This window comes from Crassostrea angulata, chromosome 8, assembly GCF_025612915.1.
Source record: "Crassostrea angulata isolate pt1a10 chromosome 8, ASM2561291v2, whole genome shotgun sequence".
NCBI classification, from domain to species: domain Eukaryota; kingdom Metazoa; phylum Mollusca; class Bivalvia; order Ostreida; family Ostreidae; genus Magallana; species Magallana angulata.
Window position 1 is genome coordinate 34071409 of NC_069118.1, and position 24248 is coordinate 34095656.

General features: G+C 32.9%; 3 protein-coding genes across 4 annotated transcripts in view; all 3 read right to left on the reverse strand.

The window, feature by feature from the left end:
• The window catches only part of LOC128160617 (uncharacterized), a 174163-nt gene that overhangs the window by 64453 nt on the left and 85462 nt on the right, over positions 1-24248 (reverse strand). The gene's annotated exons all lie outside the window — the stretch shown is intronic.
• On the reverse strand, positions 145-5666 carry LOC128160616 (uncharacterized). The gene is made up of 3 exons (XM_052823965.1): positions 5586-5666; positions 2849-2899; positions 145-2392 (listed from the first exon to the last, which is right to left on the reverse strand). Exons 2-3 carry the CDS (start codon positions 2854-2856, stop codon positions 370-372), a joined length of 2031 nt encoding a protein of 676 aa, XP_052679925.1. The 5' UTR covers positions 2857-2899; positions 5586-5666; the 3' UTR covers positions 145-369.
• On the reverse strand, positions 12765-22014 carry LOC128160618 (rho guanine nucleotide exchange factor 3-like). Of its 2 annotated transcripts, XM_052823970.1 has the most exons (15): positions 21882-22014; positions 20445-20520; positions 20144-20215; positions 18111-18200; positions 17617-17793; positions 17337-17399; positions 17120-17216; positions 16867-16943; positions 16423-16579; positions 16228-16286; positions 15880-15921; positions 15622-15723; positions 15427-15495; positions 15040-15223; positions 12765-14690 (listed from the first exon to the last, which is right to left on the reverse strand). In XM_052823970.1, the coding sequence occupies exons 1-15, from the start codon at positions 21911-21913 to the stop codon at positions 14134-14136; spliced, it is 1854 nt and encodes a 617-aa protein (XP_052679930.1). In that variant the 5' UTR covers positions 21914-22014; the 3' UTR covers positions 12765-14133. The 2 variants fall into 2 exon arrangements, with proteins under 2 accessions (XP_052679930.1, XP_052679932.1); XM_052823972.1 differs by lacking the exons at positions 20144-20215; positions 20445-20520; positions 21882-22014 and adding an exon at positions 19323-20125.

Genomic DNA, 24248 nt, shown 5'->3' on the forward strand with positions numbered 1-24248 from the left:
AATTCCTTTTTTAAAATAATGATAGTCGGTTTTAATTATCCGATTAAAAAGGGACCATTGATATGTTATGGGATTTCATCCTTTTACATAGTAATGAAAGTCTAAAGCAATAAAATAAAAAATAATATCTTTATATCGTTTCATTGCAACAAACTATGTGACTTAAAAACTTGTTATTTAAAAATCATTATTTAACTTTAATTTAATGGGAGTATAGTAACTTTAATTGCTGGTAAAACACAAAACGTCTGGTACAAAAATATCAATTATATATACATTGTTCATAATAACTACATACACAATATTCCTAAATAATAAATTTAAAAAAAACAATCATTATAAATACAGCTTTTTTAATTATTTTTTTTATCACTGATTTCGAGTTTTTTGCATTTCTCCAATTAAATTATGCATCCTCTCTTCTGTAGCAGACTTAATTTTGTTTTCCTGGTGTTCCTCAAGTGATTTCTCATATGCATTAAAAGCATCATGAAATCTGCCCGATAATTCAAGGCATATTCCTAAAATTTGCCATGATATCTCTCTTAATGGAAGGGTTAAATAACCGGAGTGTTCATCCGTCAGGAGGGCAGATAGTTTCTCCAAAGTAGATTGAGCTTTTTGTGTATCAACATGCCGGTAACAGAGAAACTCTAGCATGCATGCAAAAACAAAAGGGGGTATTCGTATTATGGGCCATGGATATTTCAAACTATGTTTTTGCTCTGTCACTAACTCATCAATATAAAAAACTCTACAGAGGATCACAACAGAATGGGCGAAAGTTTTCCTCTCCACTAAAGATAACGAATTTCCTGTTACCCTATCACTCCTATCAGGTATGTGTGCAAAATGTATCATGGATGGTTCTACCAACAATCTCTTTGTTTTCTTGATGATAGCTAAAGCTTTCTGATGGTCATTTTTCTTGTAGTAATACAATGCGCCAAACAATAGATCAGACACACCTCCATATTCGACGGATAGCTTTATTGCGCGAAAGGATAACTTCTCTGCTGTATAGAGATACTTATTCTTGCTTTGTTTAAGGGACATAATATGGAAAGCCATATGTTGAAGCATGAAAATGGCTGTTTTTTGTACCATAAGAGCTTGAATCTGGATCAAATTAATACTTAATAACTTTTTAACATTCTTCAATGTACATAAAACGTTTTGTAAATTGAACATTCTCAAGCAACAACAACCTTCCAGGTGCATGAAGAGTTCTGCAAGAAGAGGTTTGTTATTGTTAGCAATCGGTTTTGGTATTTCATTGGTAAGACTTTCTGATATATAGACCTGAATCGAAGGACACTCTAAGAGGCAAGAAAATCCAGTTTCATACATTGTGTACAATTTTGAGAAAAGTTTTCGTTGAGCACAACCGTAAATTTTGCCCAAAAACATGTAATTTTCAGGGATGAAAAAATTTGGACAAACGCCTTCATGCACCCATTTTACAACAAGTTTTAAACAGACCCAGAAGCATTTCAAAAGATTTTCTGGACAGCACTCAGGTAAAGAGTTATTTTGACAAGTCCAAAAAAGTGCTGTTTTCATATGATATGAGCACAATAACTTTACATCTTCATTCTGGCTTTTGTTAATGGCTTCCTTCAGGAACATTTTCATTATCCCATACAACAAAAACTGACAATGGTTCATAGCGCATATTAAACTATTTTCTGCCTTAGAGAATGAAACTCTCCATTCCGCTTGTTCATGATTTCCTTTAGAGTGACCTATTGGTACGATATGACATCCATTTCTGACTATTTCTTGAAGAAGTTCAGGCTTTAACCACGATTGGCATCTTTTTGTAAATGTTAAGGCAGATGGAGGCCAAAATTCACTGATTATACATATTACAATATCAAGGTCAAAAGTGTCACTGAACATTAAACAGGGACCATGAAGCCAACACTTTGGAACACGGGATCCCATAATCGATTTCCAATAACTGCTTGGAAGGTACATTTTACCTTCTATAGTAGCAGTACGTTCATCTAAATATTCCTCATAGTCATCATGTTTTGGGAGCATCTCCAATAAACCATATCCTGGTGGACTTTTAGATGAATCGAAACAAAGTATATAATTATCACACTTGTAATGTTCTGATTGAGAAAATCTCCAGATAACTTTGATACAATCCATCCAAATCATTATATCAATGTCAGACCCTTTCAAATTGAAACCTTCCCGTGTGCTCCCACTAAAATTTTGAAAATACCGGTATTTCTTGTTTTTGTGGAAGACATATGCATGTCCGGTTAGGATCTCATTGATGTCCATGACATCCCTTCTTAATGCAACATCCTTTGAGGTCCCAAAGAATTCACACATTGCATCATAAACTTCTCTTGATGCACGATGTTCATACATTATGCTGAAAATTAAAAAAAAAAAATGTCTTTTTAATCAATGTATGCACATACTTGTCACGTTACATTTCGAATGAAATATTATTTTTAATGCATCTATATTCCCCAAAGGCATATAATTATATGTACATTTACAGAACCAATATGCATGCTAAAATATATTGATATAGTACTTAATTGCATATGCATTATTCTTATATTACACCTATGGGAGAAATAAGCAAGAAGACAAAAATAAATCGAAGACAAAAAGAAAATCAATCTACAACAAGAAATAAGTTCGCAGATATCAAATTTGTATTCAACTGCTGGTTTAATGGAAATAAATTTTTCTTTAAAAACTCAAAACTGATAAATATTCTTAAGACCCTGCCTTAAATAAATGTGTGTAAACCTAAAATTCTATTCATTAAACAGTTGAACATTTACAAACCTACTAAAAATAACTCAAATATTTATACCTTTGCATGTTTGTTTTCCTACGGTGAGCTTCAGCGCAAGGGTCCAAACATCTAAAACAACCAAATTTTAATACAATGACGCATGATTTCATTATTTATTATTTAAGAAATGAAGTACGTGTTTTCGTGAATGTTGCAGAATAACCTCCGAGGTCGAGAAATGTTGTTTTGAAATATAAAAGCCGAGGCGTTAGCCGAGGCTTCTATATTTCAAACAACATTTCGAGACCGAGGAGGTTATCCTGCAACATTCACCTAAAACTGCTGAATTCACAAACAAAGTGAACATTTGTATACCGATAACAAACACAGGCACCTGACGTTAGAATTTTTTTTTTACAATAAGATTCCAAGAACTTTGACAACAAAAAGACTTGTCACGGTCGCCATTTTGATTTTTAAGACTTATCTGACACGATTTTCTTCATTTGTGATTCATGCAAAATTAATAGGTAAAAATAAATCCGATCGCCATTTACTACTTTTTGGTATAAACTCGTGCATCACCTATACGAATTACGATACAACCGTTCCTTTCATTAAAAATCATACTCCGAAAATCAGCGACATAAATAACAGAGATTGTCAACTCCGCCATTAGCGTGTAAATGTTACGGGACCAACCTTACTTTGAGCACTACAAGTGCAACAGCAATCTTGTATAAGTCATTAAATTTGAACCTGATAGTAAACATGAACATGAACCTGTAAATATTTTAAGCATGTTTTATTTATGAAATATTTACAAAAACTCTTTATTTAGTTTTTAAATAACTTTTTTAAAACTTATTGACTTTTCACAAAGTAATGGCAATGCATTACTTTACTCATGTAATGGTAATGTAATACATTACTACAAGAAAATTAAGTAATGGTAATGGTAATTTAATGCCCTGATTCACGAAGTAATGGTAATGTAATGCATTATTTTACAATGTAATTCACCCTAAGCCTGATTCCAACTAAGCCGGAAAACATGAACATTAACATTTAACTTGGTTCCTCAATCGATTAGATTGTATATATTATATGATGTATAAGTCTTCCAAAATGTATAATCTATTATTAATAATACATTTTGCTTACAATGCATTGTTTAAAATTTAAATTCAGTTTAATCAACTAAAGAGCCAACGAACAAGAAGGCAAATTCAGAACTGTTTTTATTTTCTTTGTACGAACAGCAGTCATACCGCAAGTAGACTGGAAGCCAATGAAACACCTATTTAATTTGTAAAACATCTGTGTATAACCCGTCCCGATTTTAACTTCGGCTTCCGCATGAAGTTTGGTAGTATTAAGGTGAAAGGATTGTCAAAATAAACTTCACAACTTTTCAAAAATGGCACATTGCGTTTGGGAACTTTAATTTCGATCCCACCATCAACCTCTTTTAATGAGCTCGTACACCAACTGAATCGTCAACGGCGCTGTGCATTCAGTTACGTAACTCATTCCATTTAACTTCGTTCTTCAATCGAGATTGTATATATTATATGACGTATAAATCTTCCAAAATGTATAATCTATTAATAAATTTTGCTTACAATGCATTGTTTAAAATTTAAATTCAGTTTAATCAACTAAAGAGCCAACAAACGAAAAGGCAAATTCAGACTTGTTTTTATTTTGTTTGTACAAAATTCCTTTACAGACGAACAGCAGTCATACCGCAAGTAGATTGGAAGCCAATGAAACACCTATTTAATTTGTAAAACAACTGTGTATAAGCTGTCCCGATTTTAACTTCGGCTTCCGCATGAAGTTTGGTAGTATTAAGGTGAAAGATTGTCAAAATAAAATTCACAACTTTTCAAAAATGGCACATTGCGTTTGGGAACTTTAATTTCGATTCCACCATCAACCTCTTCTATTGATTAATGAGCTCGTACACCGACTCAATCGTCAACGGCGCTGTGCATTCAGTTACGTAACTCATTCCACATTTGAACCCGAGCAAGAATATTTTGATCAATAAAACTATTTGTTTATTTTCTAAATAGATTTTTGTTTATACACAGAGGACTTAAAAAGATTTAATGCGTGTTTTTATAATACATATTTACTGAAATGCATGAAAACTTTCTGCACTATTTTCTTACGCGTAGACTCAATTCATGTGTTCTACGCGTGCCTTCCGGTTTGAGACTTCGGCTGACAGTAAACCAATAGACGGGGTCACGTGACCCCGTCTAAAAATGAAGTGAAAATAAGAAAATGAACAGTGAAATTGAAGTTAAAGTTCCCACCCCCACATGGATTAGGATTTTCATGATTTTTGCTCTTTTTTGCGTTTGAAGATTTTTTTGGGATGAGTGTGCCCCCTCCCCTTGCCTGTAGCCCTTTACATGTACATATTATACTGGCAAAACCTTAGAAAAGAGTGCAGTGGCACCTCCTACCCTTCTCCGTCAAGTAATTTGCCCCAAAAATTTTGACAAAATATGTTTTTTTCTCAATTTTTGAATAATGTGAGCTATATAAATTTGTACTGATACCATTGAAATATACAATACTTTAATTCAATTAAAATTTAAAATGTCATTTTATATAATCATTGATGTGAGCAAACAATATCACTCCCTGTAAAAGAAAAACCGGACAAAAGTTACCTTGATTACGAATATGTGACTTTGACAATGAATAAATTATTCCCCAAAATATGTTCGATATTTGAAATTATACATCTTTTTAGAAAATGTTTGATATACGAAACATATGTAACAGTATTACTTACTCTAGTTTGGAAAAGAAAATAATGGTGTACGCCAGTTTCTATCCATATCAGGCCATTTAAATGTTAACATTTATCATACATGTATCAATAAAATTTGTCATGTGTTTAAGTCAGATCTAGATCAAAGTACATGATCCATATCTAAAACTGAAAATCGTCTGATATTATATATACAGAAACTGATAAATCAAAGTAAATATTTAAATAGTACATGTACAGTAAAGTCAAACACATGCAATAACAATGATTTCAAATACTTATACATCAAATACAATGTACATTCCGCGGGGCAACATCGATCACCTGAGCAACAATACTTCTATCTAGACATGTATGTAAAGTACACGTAAATTTTGTTTAAAAACATAGGTAATCACAGATTACAAAACTCACCGAGACGAGGCCTTGTGAGACATCACCTTTATGAGACCACCTTTATCATATTATATAAAAATCATACTTTATGATCTTGGATATTCATGGATTCTGTTTTGACTCAAAATCATATATCATCTGTTAAAAAATTGTATGATAATCATGTGTTCATATGTTAATCAATATAATAATATAAAATTAAATATTGCATCCTATCATACTTACAATATATCATATAATACAATAAAATACTGTAATAAACAAAGATGATATTGTAAATATGAAAAGACATTGTATTGTGTTAAACCTTATTGTATTTGATCACATAATACAACATCATTATATATAATACAATATTGTATTATATGATACAATATCATTTTATATAATACATCATAACATTGAAACATATGATATTATATTGTATAATATAATATGATATTGTATTTATGATATTGTATAATATTTGATACATAATATGATATTGTATCATATGATACAATATAATTTGATACAATATTGTATCATATCAAATGATACAATATCATGTGATAAAGTAAAATATTATATAATACAATATTATAAGATATAAAAAAAAAATGGATGCAATATCATATTGTATCATATAACTTTTTACAATATAACATATGATATTATTGTATCATATTAAAAAATAGTGTTTCATATCATACAATACTCTATCAAAGGAATCATGTTATATCATTTAACAACAACCACATCTTTCTATCAAGCAGGTTTAAATGAGGTAGGAGATTTCTTTAGCATCCTTGATAATGGAGATCAGGCTCTGCATCTGAAGCAACCTCTGCGTTTCATTTATAATATAGTTAAATCAACTATGCAAGCTATCATCCATAAAACATGTGACCTGTTCCAAAAAACTAAACCTCATCCAGCATCCGTAACCTATGGCTCAGATTCAGCATCCAAGCCTGTCAGGTGCATCAGTATCAAAAGACGCACCAACCATACAAGTTTGGTGAAGTAAGGACCAGTAGTAACTAAGATATTATCATCAGAGGGCACCTGCAACAAAATCTTTAACCAGCTCTTAAAACCTTTTCTCCTCCATCATCCGAAACCTAAGCTCAGATTTAGCATTCAAGCCTGTCTGGTGCATCAGTATTATAAGACACACCATCCATGCAAGTTTGGTGAAGTAAGGACCAGAAGTAACTTAGATATTGCTATCAAAGGGCACCTGCAACAAAAACTTTAACCTGCTCCAAAAACCTTAACCTCCTTCAGCATTTGAAATTTAGGACCCAGATTCAGCATCCAAGTCTTTCAAGTCCATAAGTAGGTCCAGATGCATCATCCATGCAAGTTTGGTGAAGATAGGACACGTAATAGCTCAGATACAGGACCTGCAACAAAAACTTTAACCAGGTCTGGACGTCGACGCCGACGCCGGTGTAACGACGAAAAGTGACCCCCGTAGAATATTGGCCCGGGGGTCAAATTTCTACGCAGAAAACTGACCCAGGGTCAGTATTCTATGACAAGTAGGGTCCTTTTTCTACAGTAGAAAACCATTCCAGACCTGTAGATCTACAACCCCCCACACGTTGAAAACTGACCCCCATAGAATTTTGACCTGACTTATAAACAACATAGAAATAACACAAATTAAAGGCGATACATTTAGCATTCATGTTTGGTAAGTGTCCCAGGGTGGTGGTGGGGGGGGGGGGGGGCAGCGAAATCATCTGAAAGATTAGGCCATTCCAAGTTGTTTAGCGTCCGCGGATGGATTGGTTTTGAGATGTAAAAATTATTTTAAAAACACACACACACACACACAATTGTTGTTCATAAAATTAGATCGCTTTTTCATATGTCGGGCTCAGGATCGCATTTTTAAATCCGGATCAGAAATCAAATATAACAACATTCAAAATGGAAATCATATATGTTATTTTTGTATTTTTGTTACAAAATGAAGAAAAACTATAAAATATATAACAAATTTTATTTTGTTGAATCTTTAAAAAGTTGTGGGTTTTTTTCCTAATGTTTGTGGGTTTTTTCCTGATAGAAAGACAGGTTTTTGAGTTTTGGGTGGACGCTAAACAAAGAAAAACCTTGCGAAGGCCTTAGACAGAACTACCGTTTTACCCTGTTACATTATACCGCGGTAAAACATCATTTTGAACAAAGCGATGTCTGTGTTTATCTTGAAGTACTTGTCAGCCTGCTTTGTGGCCTTGCCCCTTCACTAAGCCTTTCTAGGGTTGTGGTGTCCCCGAGGTATACGCATTATGATGTGCTCGCATGCGCTCCCTTTTTGCATTATGCTCGTTTTGCTAAATAGGCCCCACTATTATGGTTGATGATTTAGTAGACAAACTTAAATTTTATGACTACGTTTTACATATTTTTAGAAAAAAAATCCAGAAGGCAGATGTGAAATTTCGACAAATAACGCGTATTTTTTTGTATTTTTTAATGTCTGACATAAAATTCTACTCTAATCTAAAGGTAATGATTAATGGCTTCGCTAAATCAATTATTGGAGGATGCAATTTTGCAGTCATTCACTAATGATATATATAAGACCGCATGCTGTTTATCTGACAGATGAATTTTGCTTAAATAAACTGATCTATACTGAACCGTCAAGTACACTGCAATAATGTAAAGCCACCCCTTTCCCGACTTTCTGTATGCAATATGCAACACGTTGATGATGACTTCGTTTTTTACTCTTTCTTTGATTGAATTTTCCATTTTCACAACATATTCATGTACAAACGTGATATACTTCGTAAATTAGTTGATACAATCATATTGGAAAACTTTTGACTATTTGAATATTTTATACTGTACAAATGTATTGTCCGTGTGTAGTAAAAGTACATTTTGAGAGAGAGAGAGAGAGAGAGAGAGAGAGAGAGAGGGGGGGGGATTGTTTACATCTGTTAATAATATACAGTAAAACTCGTTTAGTACGAACACGAATATAGCGAATTCTCGGATATAGCGAAGTTTTTTGAGTCCCCGGTAAAATTCTTAACAAATCTTTGCAAAATTTTACGGTTATAACGAATTATGATATAACGAATTTACGGATATAGCGAACTGATTTTGAAAAATAACAACATTTCACACATTTATAACGAATTCGTTTACAGTTTGAAAAAGTTTGGGCTACCATTTAACAAAATAATTTGAATAAATTTATTGTTACATAATTTTTTAAATTCACAATCCGATTATTAAAGGCATCAAAAGTAATCTATTTTTATTTTAGTCCTATTTAACAAAAATTATTGTCTGGTGAAAGAAAACATGCATATACAGTGAATTCGCTACAGATATTACGAATTCATTATATGAATATAACGAATTACAGATATAACGAAGGAATTCCATTGGTCCCGAGGACTTCGCTATAACCGAGTTTTACTGTATAAGCCATATTCACGCGATAGGACCCTGTTCTACATGGATACTTGAAAGCGGATAAAGAAATAAAAGAAACCCATTGCAGTTCTAAACAAAATAGAAAAAAACACAATAAAGAAACAATTTTTCCTTATATACTACACCATTAAAGCTTATTTTCTTAAATTCCTTACATCTACAATTTTTCATAAGCATATATTTTTAGGTTTTTAATTCACGTATATTTGGATTAGTACATGTAATTATTGTTTATCAAATGTTACTGATAAAAAAAATGTGTCTCAAAATATATTCTTTAAAACCAGTCCATTATTCTGTTACAACAGTACATTCATAATCTATACTACTATATTAAAATAATAGACTCGAATTTTTTAGCTTTAATACCGATAAATCGGAAGAGTACTGTCTTTTCTTTTATATATATTATTTTAAACATCATTGGTACTTGAAGATTACCAATTTGTTCTTATTTTTTCTCAATCAGGCTTCTTTAATTAATAATCAACGAAAATTCCTCAAAAAATTCCGGAAAACATCTGAATTTTTTGGATTTGATAACCTTGCGCATGCGCATTACATTCACGCCAAATCACTACAGGCTCTTTATTTTATGTTTCCACAATATCATATTTGCATGGATAAATTTGAAAACGATAAAACAAATGTGTGTTAATTTTCATTGGAAATTTTTTTATGTTCATCAAAGAAAATACGGGAGATAACTTTAAGACAGTGCATTTACTAGAATTTGAATGTCAACAAGATGTGTAAAAAAACGTTGTTGAAATTAATATGTTGATTCTGCAATTATAGATTTAAACTTTTTGAGGAAAGGTATTTACAGCTTCAAAATGGTTTTTGTGAACACTTAGACTGTTATATTCAATGCAACTTAATTTTCTCCAAAACCGTTTTGGAGCGATTCAGCAATTTTCTGCTACATTACGGGTATATGGGAGGCATTTCATCGTCGGAACCCACGGGTTTTCTATCCGTTACACTGCAGTGTAACGGATAGAAAACCCGTGGGTTCCGACGATGGAGGCATTTTGACTGTGATGAAGGCATTTCCCGAAACACAGTTAGATTATTCCAACTCAACAGAGTGTAGTGAAATTAATAGCATTATTGTAGGCTTGAAGTTTTGTTATGCAAATGTCAATAATATACGGTGTTTCGATGTATATATTTTGTAAATGCCCGATGTCATATGCAATGTCAACCCGTGCACGCACGGGTAAAAGTCTAGTTAGAATTAATGTTAAAAACTCTCTTCATCTCTTTTACAGAACGTTCACACATGAGACTCTGCTTTTTTTGTTTTGAAAAGATATTTATTTGTCGGAAAATTCCATGAAGAATTTGGAACTGTAATCAATGTAATTTTGATTCTTGTGTAGATTTAAAATCGAGTTCAAATAAAAACTTCACCCCTGTCCCCTTATTGTGGTCCAACTCTACCCCATGATCATACCGGTAATTTGTACAAACTTGATCTACAATATTTGAAGATGCTTCGGCACAAATTTCAGCCTTTCTGGCGAGGTCATTTTTAGATAATTTTTAAAGTAAAAATTCGCACACCTATCCCTGGAATATATAATATGATACGGGAATCATGATTTGAACAACTGACGATGATTTGACACAAATTTCAACCTTTCTGGTCTAATATTTTTTTTTTACAATTTTGTTTTTTAAATTTATTTCATTTAGCCATTTAGACGCATATTGTCACTTGTAAACAAGCTGAAATGACCACGACTAACTATAAGAATGTAACAGGGAATGGTGGTTTTTTTCAAATAAACATGCATGTGTACTTACGGTGTGCATTTAAATGTTCCCATTATCTCAATTAGGACTAGTCCACTTATCGGTGCGTAAAAATTATGGCGCGAAGTCCTGCTTTTTTCTTTTACCAAAATGATGAGATTTATAATGCTTTGGATAAACTCATCGAAGGAGGTCAAATCAATTTTTGACATTTGTTTTATAACAACGACATATATTTTACTCTTGATCGAATGTTTTTACAAGGAATATATTGAACGTAATACAATGTAACAGGAATCAAAGATTACGTGCAGCACTGTCATGCACAGGCGTCAGAACCGGGGTAAGGCTAGGGGGGCTCAGTCCCCCTTTTTTATGCAAAGTTAGACCTAACCAATTAAGCCAATTTTTCTCGCAGACATAATGAGTCACTTCCCCCCCCCCCCCCCCCCCCCCCCCCCCCCCCCCCCCGGATTAGGATTTTCATGATTTTGGGAATTGGCCTTGGTTGTTTTTTTTTAATTATTATTTTTTTTATTTTTGTTTGTCTAGATTTCTGATGATCAGTCTAGCCCCCCCCCCCCCCCCCCCCCACCACTTTCAATTTGCTTCCGACGCCACTGCCATGTAGATTTATCAGAGAATATATTCATTTCTGTGTGTTCAATCACTAGACTATACGATTTGTCACTTCAATACTGGCATGATGCGCTGTGTGAAACTTTTAGTAACCAAAACCTCGATACAGTTGTTTAATTTACTATGCAATATGCGCGGACCCCATAATCAGGAATGTTTATGTTTTCCGGGGGGGGGCTGAGCCATATTTTGTTATTTTATCATGCATTTTTAAGAAATTAGATCTTTCCAGGGTGCAAGGGGGTGGGGTTCAGATGCCCCGAACCCCTCTAAATCCGCGCATGTGTAATAAGGAAAGATTGAAGGTATTGTTACGGGTGATCAAGTTTATTGATGTTTAGCCCAAGAGTGTCAATTTTTTAACTGACTTTTCGTTTCAAAACTCATGCTTACAACATAAATATTATAAAATCCATCAATTTCTCTTTTTCAAAAAACAAGACTCAATTTCTCCTTCACTTATGAAAATTACAGTTAAAACTGACATTTTCTTAGAAGGAAAATGTTATTACCGTATTGTACCATAGTTTGGCGAGTTTTCTATTGTTAAAAGTGTGGGTTATATGTACATAACCAACAATATTATATGGAGTAACTACTACATGTTTAATAATCTAAGTTTATCACTACTAAATTTGTCAGTACTTTTCTAAGTTTATCAGTACCATTAGTAAAAATGTCAGTACTTTTCTAACTTCTAAGTTTATCAATAATGTCAGTACATTATCAGTACGGTAATTGTCTCTAAGTTTATCAGTAAAAAATGGAAATGTCAGTACTTTTATGACATAGAGTAATTAGTGCTTGGCTCACTGACATCAGCAGACTGGCAAAAGTAAGCTTTCAGACTGCAACAACAAATAATGACTTTGCAGCAGTACTTTACTTACATGTACATGAACTTGTTTTACCTTGGTTCAGTAGTTGATGCTGAACCAAATATAATCAAATCCGAAATCAATTTCAAATTCTTTATTCTTTGCCATATTTCAAAGTTCATTATCTTTCAAGTGCAAATTTTCAAAACGCCATGAACTGTTACAAAATAATACTACAAAAATTTACTTCGATAAATTATTATCCAAATCCAAAACTTACAAATAAAATGAAAAATTGGTTTAAGACCATGCAACAATGCCTATAATCTATTATCATTGTATGCTTTGTAGCTTTGAATAAAAAAAAAGGTACTCAATATTGCCCTTAGATTACAATAGTATACTTACCTGCCAATCACATGTGACAAAATAAAGGGAAAAGACAGCAGAAAGAGAGATAAGAGAGCAGAAAGAAATGAAAAATATTTACAACTGTACAGAATACATCAAAGTACCCAGTATATACTAAAAACAATAAAAATGTGGAATATTAAACATTGACAGTTTGACACTGTGTAGTGTTACATATTGATATGCTATAAATCAATTATAAAATACTTTTTTTCCAGGTAAAAAATAGGTGAGATACTTTAATACAGGTAAAATATTATGGTGACATAAAAGTACTGAGGTTATTGTACTGGGCTATCACAAAAAAAAAAATTAATTTTAAAAAAAAATGAATGTGCTCCATGTAATAACAAGCAGAATGCAAAATGAAAAATATTTCAGGGAGAAGCAAGTGCCCCGTGTGATTGATTGCATTGAATTGTCAATGTATGATAAGTTACACATCACAAACACATTGCACATGATGAAATGGTGAATAAGTAATAGTAATAGAACATTTTTCAATACATGTCAAAAGTACAAAAAAGATAACATTTACATGTACTATGCACCATCACATAGATATATGTATGACTTGAACATATCATTGTATGAATATAGTGGAATGACACAGTTGTTTTTTGTACAATACTACAAGGACTATTTACAGTTGACAGTCATATACCATATACAGGGACTAATAGGGGAAACACCAAAACTCCATAGCACTACTCTTAGGTAAAGTGTTAACCTCACAGAATATGAATGCAAGTGCATCATGATGTATTTATTGAAGAGAAGATATTTTGCATGTTTTGTGACCATGATTAACACAACCTAGAAATGTAAAAAAAAAAAATGTTAAAAAGGGGGGAAAATAAGGAAATGCTGCCTTTTAAGTTAAGTATTTGTATCCAACACTGTTACCCTGTACATGTTTGTTTCTCTTCCAATTAGTTTCCTTGAGTAAAGGAAAGAAAATGACTTCAAGAACACAAAAGCTTCCTCAGAAATGCGGATGGCACAAGTAGTGTTTGGCAAATTAAAAAGTTCTCATTAAAAATGTCCATGACTCCAATATCAGTACGGGCAATCCACAGAGAATACTAGCTACTCATTCACTTCTTGCTCCCCGATTTGAGATCCGTCTTAGATTTCCTCAACACTTTCCTAAGAGAGGAGGAGCTCTTCTTGGACTTTAGAGAGGAAGTGGAACTCTTCAGTGAGGACACAGAGCTTCTGAGAGAGGACTGGGAATTCCTCATTGAGGAGGTGGAACTCCTCAAAGAGGAGGCAATGCTTGACAAGGAGGTCAAAGAATCCTTTCTAGTGACCTTGAAATTTTCTTTCCCTGAAGACTTCCTCTTGCTCTTCCGTGAGTTTTCTCCTGGGGACCCCTCGGAACTTAGATCCTCACTCTCCTCCTCGGACAATGATTGCAGATCAGCCTCGGGGAATGGCTGCAACTCAGTGTCGGATTCCGAGGACTGCCCCACAGGGTCGGGGCGCAGGCCCAAGGGGTCCTCATTGGATGTGGTAGCTGGTTTCTTTACAGTTTTCAGAATGCTGTTGAGGCACTGCAGCCACTGTCTCTTGTCATGTTGATCAGCTGCTATCAGAGTGTGAGACTGACCTTTCCCCCCATCCACAAACCCCACCCGCAAAACATTCTTGGCTGAAAAATAAAAATCAGGGAATATAATTAGGATTTACATTTTGCTTATTTAATCATAAAAAAAATCTTGAATATTTTTCTGATTTGACTAAGAGCTAAAATCATTAGATAATTTTTTTTTACATCCATAAAATTCAAAATGTTGAAGTTCATTTCCTTTTTTATTTAATCATTTTTTTTTTCAATACCATTCTTTTCTAGGAAAGGTTTTGGAAGCTTACCAAATAAACTCATAATATCAGATAACAGCCACAAAAATTATTAAAACATAACAAATGCACCAACCTAAAGGATACGAGTGCTTAAGTAAAATCAATAAAGCACTCTATGGTTTAAATGCTTCACTCACCTGTCTGGCCAGATCCAAAAGCACTTCTGAATGACCCCACCTTGACCTCTCCATCTTTAAGATCTTCAACAACCAACTCCTCCACCGGGATTGGTTGTCTGTACACCTGGTATCCTTGGTGACCATTCTGAGTGACCAATCGGGTAGCAACAAGCACTTTGTTGAACAGGAATATATGAAGTTTCTGCAATAGATTGAATATTACAAATATTAATTTTTGGCACAGTAGAGAAGACTCAAAATTTTTTGGATGTCATTAATGATAACACACATTAAAATCCTGCTAAAACCCTGCACATGATTTGAAAGAATTGATTTGTTATGCAGTTCTGTAAATATTTTTTTTAATAACCACTAGCATTTTTTATATCATTCTTGGAAACTTACACTGCCTTTGTTGTTCTTCAAGCTCCCATTACAGACAAGCATGGTTGAATTTTCCAGAGCTTCACATTTCTACAAAATTTTTTAAATCAGGATTATCATAATATGACATAAATTTGACAATGCAGCGTCCTAATTCAGAAAAATAGACAATGTTTTACAAAATGCTGTAAGACTATTGCATATAGTTATTCTTACCTCTTCTTCATACAGAAAGGAAATCCTGCCGGCGTAATATTTACATTTGGCTTCTCCTGTCTTGTGATCTGCCTCTGATATAATCTTCTCCACAATCTTAATCTGCGAACAAGCATATCCCAGTGTTTCAAATATGTTAATATCTATTTAGTCTTTATGACTACATGATATATATCAGCGTTTCAAATATTTGATAGACTTTACCAGTCTGTACAACTATAATACTGTTAGCTGATAGATAATTTACATCTAACTTACTGCTTCTAAAAGGTACTCCTTATCTTCATCTGTGTCACAGGTCTGCAAGTAAAATATCAAGTAGTCTTTATCCAGTTTAACCACTACATGTACAGTTTTGTTGGGTACAATAGTAACAATGATATCAATCAGTGCCTACTCTTCACTAATAACCTATCAACCAGAACAATGCTCAACCAAGATGAAACCAAACAAAAAAACATGCACAAAAGTAAATCAATTTTTACAATTTTTTTTCTCTATGAAATGAAGTTTCTGAAATTCTCATTAAACTTCTAGATAGTATGAGAGAAAGATGAGAGAGAATCTGGAGAAGAAATGGATCGAGAGTTATATATATGTACTTACATATTTGTGAATAGCTTTCAACAGCAAAGGGTATTTGATGAATTTTCCCCTGGCTCCATCTGAAAAGTTGTGGAGAATTTAACATAAATTCAAGCCTAATGCGCATGAGATAAATACACTAATTTTAAGAAGCATCTTGATAAAACACTTTATTATGACCATTTACCCACTATTTAATAATTTTTTATTTTTTACCTAACAACGTCCAGAGATCCAGTTTGCGACTGAATGGAGAATCCTGACACCGCTGTAGAAAATCGTCAACGGCTGGGTCGTTCTTCTTTTCATCCAACAAGGCCTTCCCAAACACCTGGTTGGCACAAAAGGGAATGTAGTCCTTCAGCTTCTGCACCTGTAATTGAAGAAAGTTTTAATATGAAACAAACACCATTCCTTGACAAGAATGAACTAACAAAGGAGAATATTTCAAAGATGAAAATAAACTTCTACTTTTACTTTAAGAAATCTCACCAAAAATAAGACAAGATTATCTATTTTCAATTTTGGACTCAGAGCGCATACAAGTTTATTAAATTATATACAAGTAAAGACACGTAGATATAAATCTTTTAGGATATTTTTTTTATTAACACCAGATAAATTTCTAAACTTGGTTAGATTTATCTAAATGATGCTTACCCAATCCACCAATAGAGATCCAATGTCTCTGGTGGTCCCGTCGGGTAATCTCTGGTTCTGTAGACCACTAGCAAGCTCTGAAAGGTGATCAAAAATTAATTTCCAACATACTGACACAAAACAAGAATAAATAAACCTGGTAGAATGTGGCAGAAAAATCTTTCTGTTTCTACTATGCCTATATTTTATTTTATACCGTAATTCTTTGTGGTAAGTTCTCCCTATGATTTAGGGGTGGGTTTTTTTTTTATACCTTCATGAATTGGAATCAGCTTATCAACTGGACCAAAAATCTGTTCCAGTTCCCACTCTGTCATCAGCTGTAGCTTTTCCATGGAATCTCTGTATGTCTGCAATAGACCATAATAAAGCTCTTTAGAACATCCACAGAGGACTTAGACTTATGGTAACTTATGACTTTCCTTAATTTAATTATGTTTGATGATAATACACCCACAGCTTTGTCTCACCTTTTTCACAATGGTTAAATCCTCAACCAAGTCATTTTCACCTTGATACAATTCGTATATTGCCTAGCAAATAAAATTAAAATAAAACAAAGTAAGAGCCAATTGTAAATTTTGTCTTTGCTTTTTTTAACAAATGTATTTTTAACAGTTTAAAGATAAATGTTTTACGCCTTATGTGCACTAAGATCAGTACTAGATTCATCATGAACAAAATTAAACCTTCAAGGACAGTGACAGGTTTTTGTTTTTTTACAAGAAAATTTCAATTCCCTCAATGTACCTCCTGTCTTTTGATGTCCCTGTGGGTCAGCTGTATGGGTATATGTCCCACTGTGCTCATCATCTCGCTCCATGTTCGACTAAGTCGCCGCTTGGCCGGGGAGGGCTGGGGGGCCTTGTAGGGGGTCACATTATGTTTGGTGACAGGGGATGGGGGTACTTTGAAACTTATGGATCTCTAGAATTATATCATTGAAAGTTAAAAATTATACATTTTGTAACTTAAAGAGGTTTGAGTTTAGTTTACACTAAATCTGAGAAAAATAATGGTTTTATACACAAATAGATACAGATATACAGTTCAGTACAAATACTGCATACAGGGAATTTTTATGCAGTTAATATGTGGCCCCAAAAAAATGGTACTTTTTACATATCTCAAGGGAATGAATTAGAAAAATGAATATATTTATTCTTGCCAAGTAACTTTAACTCGAAGATAAGGATAAAACTCCCCATGCAATGAACTGAATCCAGCATGTAATAAATCTGTACCTGAAATTCTTTTTCCTGTTTGATAGACTTTGACGGTGACAGAAGGTTGGCAATGGAAGAAACTCTAAGCATAGATTTTCTAAGCTTTTTCTGCAATGAAAACAAGCACAATAAATAAATAGTTTTATTTCTAAATTTTTATTAAATGTTAAAATCAAAACAAAGATTTGTTTGGGGTTCTTATAAAGGTCATCCCCTTTTTAATCCCTTCAATGTAAATGTTTCCTCTATATATATAGGGAAAACAAGCAGACTTTATCTTAAGACAAGGCCCTGCTCTGGTGCTAAAACTATTCCGTTACCTACTGACACACCTGTGCATACAGGTAAATACCTGACATTGCTTAGTTGATAGGAGCTGGTCTACTCCGTGCACACTCTGTCAATAATACTTCCTCTATTCCATTAGATTTAATGCCCTTATCAATTCACATAACTTTAGGATCACATCATGTTTAATTTATCTTACCTACATTTATTGGTATTTCTTAGAAATTTTAAGGATAGGTCGTCATTGGCTGCAAGTTGCAACTCCATTTTCTTTGTGTCATATATTTTCATTATTGGTACTTTATTTATAGAAACAAAAGATTTGGAATGACACTATCTAGTAAAGTTCTAACCACCACTTTACATGTTTTAAAAAAATAATTAATGGTAAATTTTGAATATACTTTATTGTTTACTTTTGACAAAAAGTCCCTACACAAAAATATGAGGATCAAAAATACACATCTTTCAGCAATTCTCAGTTCTCTCACCAAACCTTGAGTCATCACTCATCTGACATTGATCAGTTATAGGGTTGATAGAACCTTTTAAAAAAAAACCATGGACTTTCAGTAGGACAACTATTGGTATCTATTTTTTGCATCAAAACATGTTGAAAATGACAATAATCATACTGATTTCAAGTGAAATATACATCGATTTCCCAGTCTAGCTAAAAAACTAGACAAATCTTGTTGATTTCAACAAGCCATGACTGAGTTGCATCACATTGCTGTTTGACACAACTACATAAAGTTCAAGCTCTTGTTCAAATGGTTTTTATATCTTGGGACATACAGAAACCAACCTTCTATTATATAATAGTCCATGTAAAAAGTGTTGGATTGGGCATTACCTATCTTTCACGAGTTAACCAGGGTTCATTTTTAGAAAACACATATATGGATAAGACTGTTGACATTTCAATGGTCTGTGCATTACCTTAGGTTGTGGTGTGTACAAGGTTTGTGTGAATAAAGTCTCTAGTTCTAAGACACAGCAACTTGAAGAAGCATCACTCAGCACTTCCATTGGACAAATATTAAATATACTTTACAAAACGTCCATGCACTAACTAAGTTCATTGAATAGACACATCCTCAAATGTCAAACAAATATCTCTGAGACATGTACAGCATACAAAATGTGTCACAAATTTGGCTGACATAAAAAATATGCTTTTGTTTCCATTTTAAGGTCAGTCAGAAATTCTCACAATAATCACATTTTCCAGTACCTTTAAACACAATTTTTCTCCCTCAAAAAGAATGAAACTTTTCTCAAAACATCCATGTTCAGCACATAATCTTCCCATAACACACTGTATTTTGACTGCATTGTCATTGTTTTGAAAGTTATTTTTTTTTTTTCAATGACTCAGAATAACATGTCTAAAAAACCTGGGTCCTGACATCAAAGTAATCCCCGATACATGGTAAAACACACAGTGCACATGTGTCCCTCTCACGGTTACCTCCGATATCAATGGAAACCTCTTTAAACAAACATGGGCCAGCACCTAAGACTGATAGGTTTGTTTATTGAAAAAAGGTGAAAGTTCCACGTTCAGGGAGATAAGAGTTTCCTGTGGATACACATGTACAGGCCTTCTTATGGTAGTGTTTCAGGAGTAATCATTATCAACATTAAATTTCTCTCTCCATGAATGATTTAAAACATGGCATGGGAATTACTTTTCCCTAAAATGATTTACACAAATTGCATAAAAAGCTTATCAAAATTCAAAATGGTTGAATACCTACCTTGGATTTATTTGGGTCATAGCTTTGTATACTGATGCTGTCTTCATCTGCTTGTTTTCTTTTTCGTTTCCCCTGAAAAAAAATCCACTTACAAATAAGATTTAAACCTTAATCTACGATCTATATATTAATCAAGTACCATAGGGACCCATAAAAAATCTGCTTAGAATTAAATTCTTAACCTTAATTTATAAATTAAGTACCATAGGAACTCATTTTCTTTTAAATCAAAAATATCTTATTGCAATTAGTTTGATATTTTTTGATTTCTTAATTCATTAAATAAAGCACAAAGGATTACCAGTTTAGGAATATCAAATCCTATTCCTATTATTGAATGTCTTCTTGATTTTTTCTCATCTTTTACCTCTGGAAGCCTGTAAATTATAAATGGAATCAAAGAATCAATTAAAAGTTGAATGTAAGTTTGGCCCTTCATAATTACCACTAGCATCTGAATATACATGTAGTACTGATGCATCAGAACAATAAAACCTTTTCAGATTTTAAGGCATAAAAAAAAAGCCTTGGGATCAATGTTAAACCACTTCAAATGGGAATTCTCCGAACTATAGTATTATACATTTTTGAACAATGCATTTTTATCAAAACAAACGGTACATTTCTTGTTTTCAGTATCACATGAATATAATTTTGGTGTGAGTAGAATCTACAAATTAAGCAGGTAATTTTGATGTGCCCATAATGCTAAACAGTCCAAAACTTTGTGAGATATTGTATATTAAATGTCACTACTGTCAGCTGACCCAGTATCAGATATGTGCACACACGCAAACACTCTTCATCTACATCAAACTTTTTCTACATCAATATAGGGGGCTTAGATTTTCTCATATCTGCACATAGCCTTATACAGCTTTTAGATGGGGGTATAAATCTATGATTCATACGATGTAAGTTATGTTTTGACCAGAACATGTATGATGCATGATAAGTGCAGCTGCTGATGCAAGGCATATCTTGATAATGATAAGTATGAAGAAAATGTAAGCTAGTTTATCTGAATATTGAGGTTAAGACTCATGAAAGAAAGAAAATCATAAAGATGACTCTTTTTCAAGTAATCATCATCAATCTGGAATCAACATTATCAAATTTTAAGAGATTCTCAATTACTTCTTAATCATGTTAATGTAATTTAATTTAATTTAATTATCTACTTTTAGAATGCTTTTGATTACTTTTCACATAAATTAATATTTGTGATGCACATGTGTATACAAGCGTTCATAATATAATGATTAATTCATAGAATATATTTGTTCATGTATTCATCATAATAATAATTTTCCCCATAACTTGTTCACATGAGCAAATAACCAGATAATATACTCTGTGTTTCCCACTTTCTTGCAGATATTTAAATCATTTAACCAAATATATCGCACAGGAATGGAAGCCACGCGATTATTTGGCATACTTCTGCACGATGGCAAAGAATCTCGCTGAGATGAGATGGCAAAGTCAATGCAAATTCTACTGCATTTGTAAAGCTTATTCATGATTAATTAAATACAGATAATATGGAGGTAGAAACTCGATAGTAAGTAATCATAATGAATTAGAACTTAAACATATTTATATATAATTGATAACTATAACAAGAATGACCAAACTTGATTACAGCAAACAACGCTTGGTCTAAACCACATTTGATTAATTTTTGTAATCTAGAAGTTTAAATTTGGAAGACACAAAAGATTTGAACAAAACTTACCTAAATACGTTCTCGTCTTCTGCTGAAGGCATGTCTATTTTATCCCTTACCTGCTAAACTACGTAAAATAACTCAACCTTTGAGCTTTGTTTTGAAAATGGCGGCGATGTAAACGGGATATTTCGGACTAATCAACATTAGTTTGACTTATGAAATACAACCAATCGGATTACAGCTTTCTGTTATGGCGTGTCTAGCATAAAAAACCGGAAAGAGCTTTTATCCGGATTATTGAACAATGATAAAAAAGCTATCTACAAAATATTTTCAGCACAAACTAAAACATCTATCGATACATAAAACATACAATTTGTTTTTAAGACGGATTAATCGATAAAAAAGATTTTGTGTGTAATAATATTATTTCCGGTGTAACTGTTTGGACATCTTCCCAAGTCAAGGGTTTCTGATCCGCATCGTATCTCGATCAGAAACCCATGGCTTGGGAGAAATGTCGTTTGGAGGGCGAATTCGAAGGCAATACTGGGACCAGAATTTCTTTCACTGGTTAGTTTATTTGTTAAAAATCAGATTTTGATAAAAATGATCTATACATTGTATTTAATTAATTTTCATTAAACTGAATTTGCTGTGAAAAATCTCCCTTGGGCTATTACTTAATTACAACAATTAATTAATGAAAATTAATTAATCTGAAATGCAAATGATTTGTAAAATTCTTATTTAAATCAGCTAGTTTAAATAAACTTCCATTAGAAAATGATTCGTTTAAAATTTATTTTCTTTATGTATTTTTTTTTTAATTATTGGTTTCCAGAAAACGTGAGGCCAACCCTTCATCCCCCCGTTCCCGTACCCAAGTGATTATTTTGGTCTTCTGAATAAAATCCTGAACATTCCATTAATAACACATATGTCACTATATAGTGTTCTATTTCCATCATCTATTTGCATAATTCCGGTCAATCCAATTTGTTTACATCAACAACGGCGCATATTTCATACCTTAATTCACCAATTATCAAAAAGTGCAATGACAAAATTCGAAACATGATGAAACAGATTCCTGATAATTATGATTCACATTTTTTACAGAAGTTATCTCTCTTATTGATCACAGGTCCAGTCCACCTTAAAGAAACTGTTCGTTCCTCTGATTTTTCAAGAGCAGATACATCTATTTGTGGTCACGTCTAATCTGAAAATTCTTAATCAAAGATATTAGTTCAACTAATATATTTATATTTTACTATGCCAAATAAACCATTTTTATAATTATAACCAAGGGAAAATAACGTACATGTAAATAATTAAGACACAAGATCAAGCGTTATTTCACTTTGTGCCTTCGGTCGATAACACTTGACATCTTTTTTATTTTTGTAAAATTTTATAATTTATTTTACATTAAGTTTCAAAAATTTCTAAAATAGAATTAAATTGCACGCGTGTCGTATTGTGATAAAGGCATGCAAAATTAAGTCTACGATATTGATAAATTTGTGTAGTCATGCAATTGATAAGAAATAAACAGCATGTTAAAAAGTTCACCGGGATATGAAATTGGTTGGTCATGTGATCAAATTCCGTGAAGCCCAAGTTCATAAATTCCGGTGAACGTTCTAACATTGCTGTTTATAACTTGTATTTATTAAGTTTAAGAAGGCAAATTGCTCAGAATTATTAACATAACCATCGTATTTAGGTTAACAATAATGTACCCGACCAAAGATAAGTGCGTGCGTTATCATTGTGAAGTTTTCTACAGAAATGACGTGTTTAATTTATTCTATAGGTTCAAATAAGGAAATATATTTGCAATTGTAAATATTAAGAATTATTGAATATAATTTATACACGGTTTTTTGTTTTCGAAATATTTTGAAATCTTAGTTTAGATAAAAAGAAATTGCTACATTGTAGTGTTCTGTATAAGGGTCTATCAGTTCATCAAACTGACGCACCTTTTAGCAGTCTGTTTACGGTGATTTTAAGGAAATCAGGAAAATATATATTGATTTACACTTAATTTGTGAACAATAAGTAGAGAAATCTATAATGAAATACTGTTGCTGCGTAAACGTAATAAGCGCAACAGAAGAAAAAAATGCGGTTGAGGTACTGTACAGCGTTCAAATATCCATCTATCACAACAATGAGGCATCTTTAGACCAAAAGCAGTAATATGGTTCCGAACACCATGGCTGATTCCCCTGAGTCAACAAAACATGCTCACTGCAGCATGATTGTACACGTTTTCGACAATCTGCATTTTGCAGAGTGGACATATTCTTGACTGCTTTTGCAAAACATAGAATAATCGCTGCAAAGTGACTTCTGTTATTCAGCAGAGGTCCCATGTATGATATATGAATTAAGTAAGCACTTACTTAGCTTGTTAAAATT

Excerpts from the sequence above, each read along its gene's own strand:
- LOC128160618 (XM_052823970.1), bottom strand. The coding sequence starts at position 21,913 with ATGCCTTCAGCAGAAGACGAGAACGTATTTAG. Across the intron at positions 17,794-18,110 it reads AACAGGAAAAAGAATTTCAG|AGATCCATAAGTTTCAAAGT; the intron begins GTACAGATTTAT and ends ATATAATTCTAG. Across the intron at positions 17,217-17,336 it reads ATTTAACCATTGTGAAAAAG|ACATACAGAGATTCCATGGA; the intron begins GTGAGACAAAGC and ends GGTCTATTGCAG.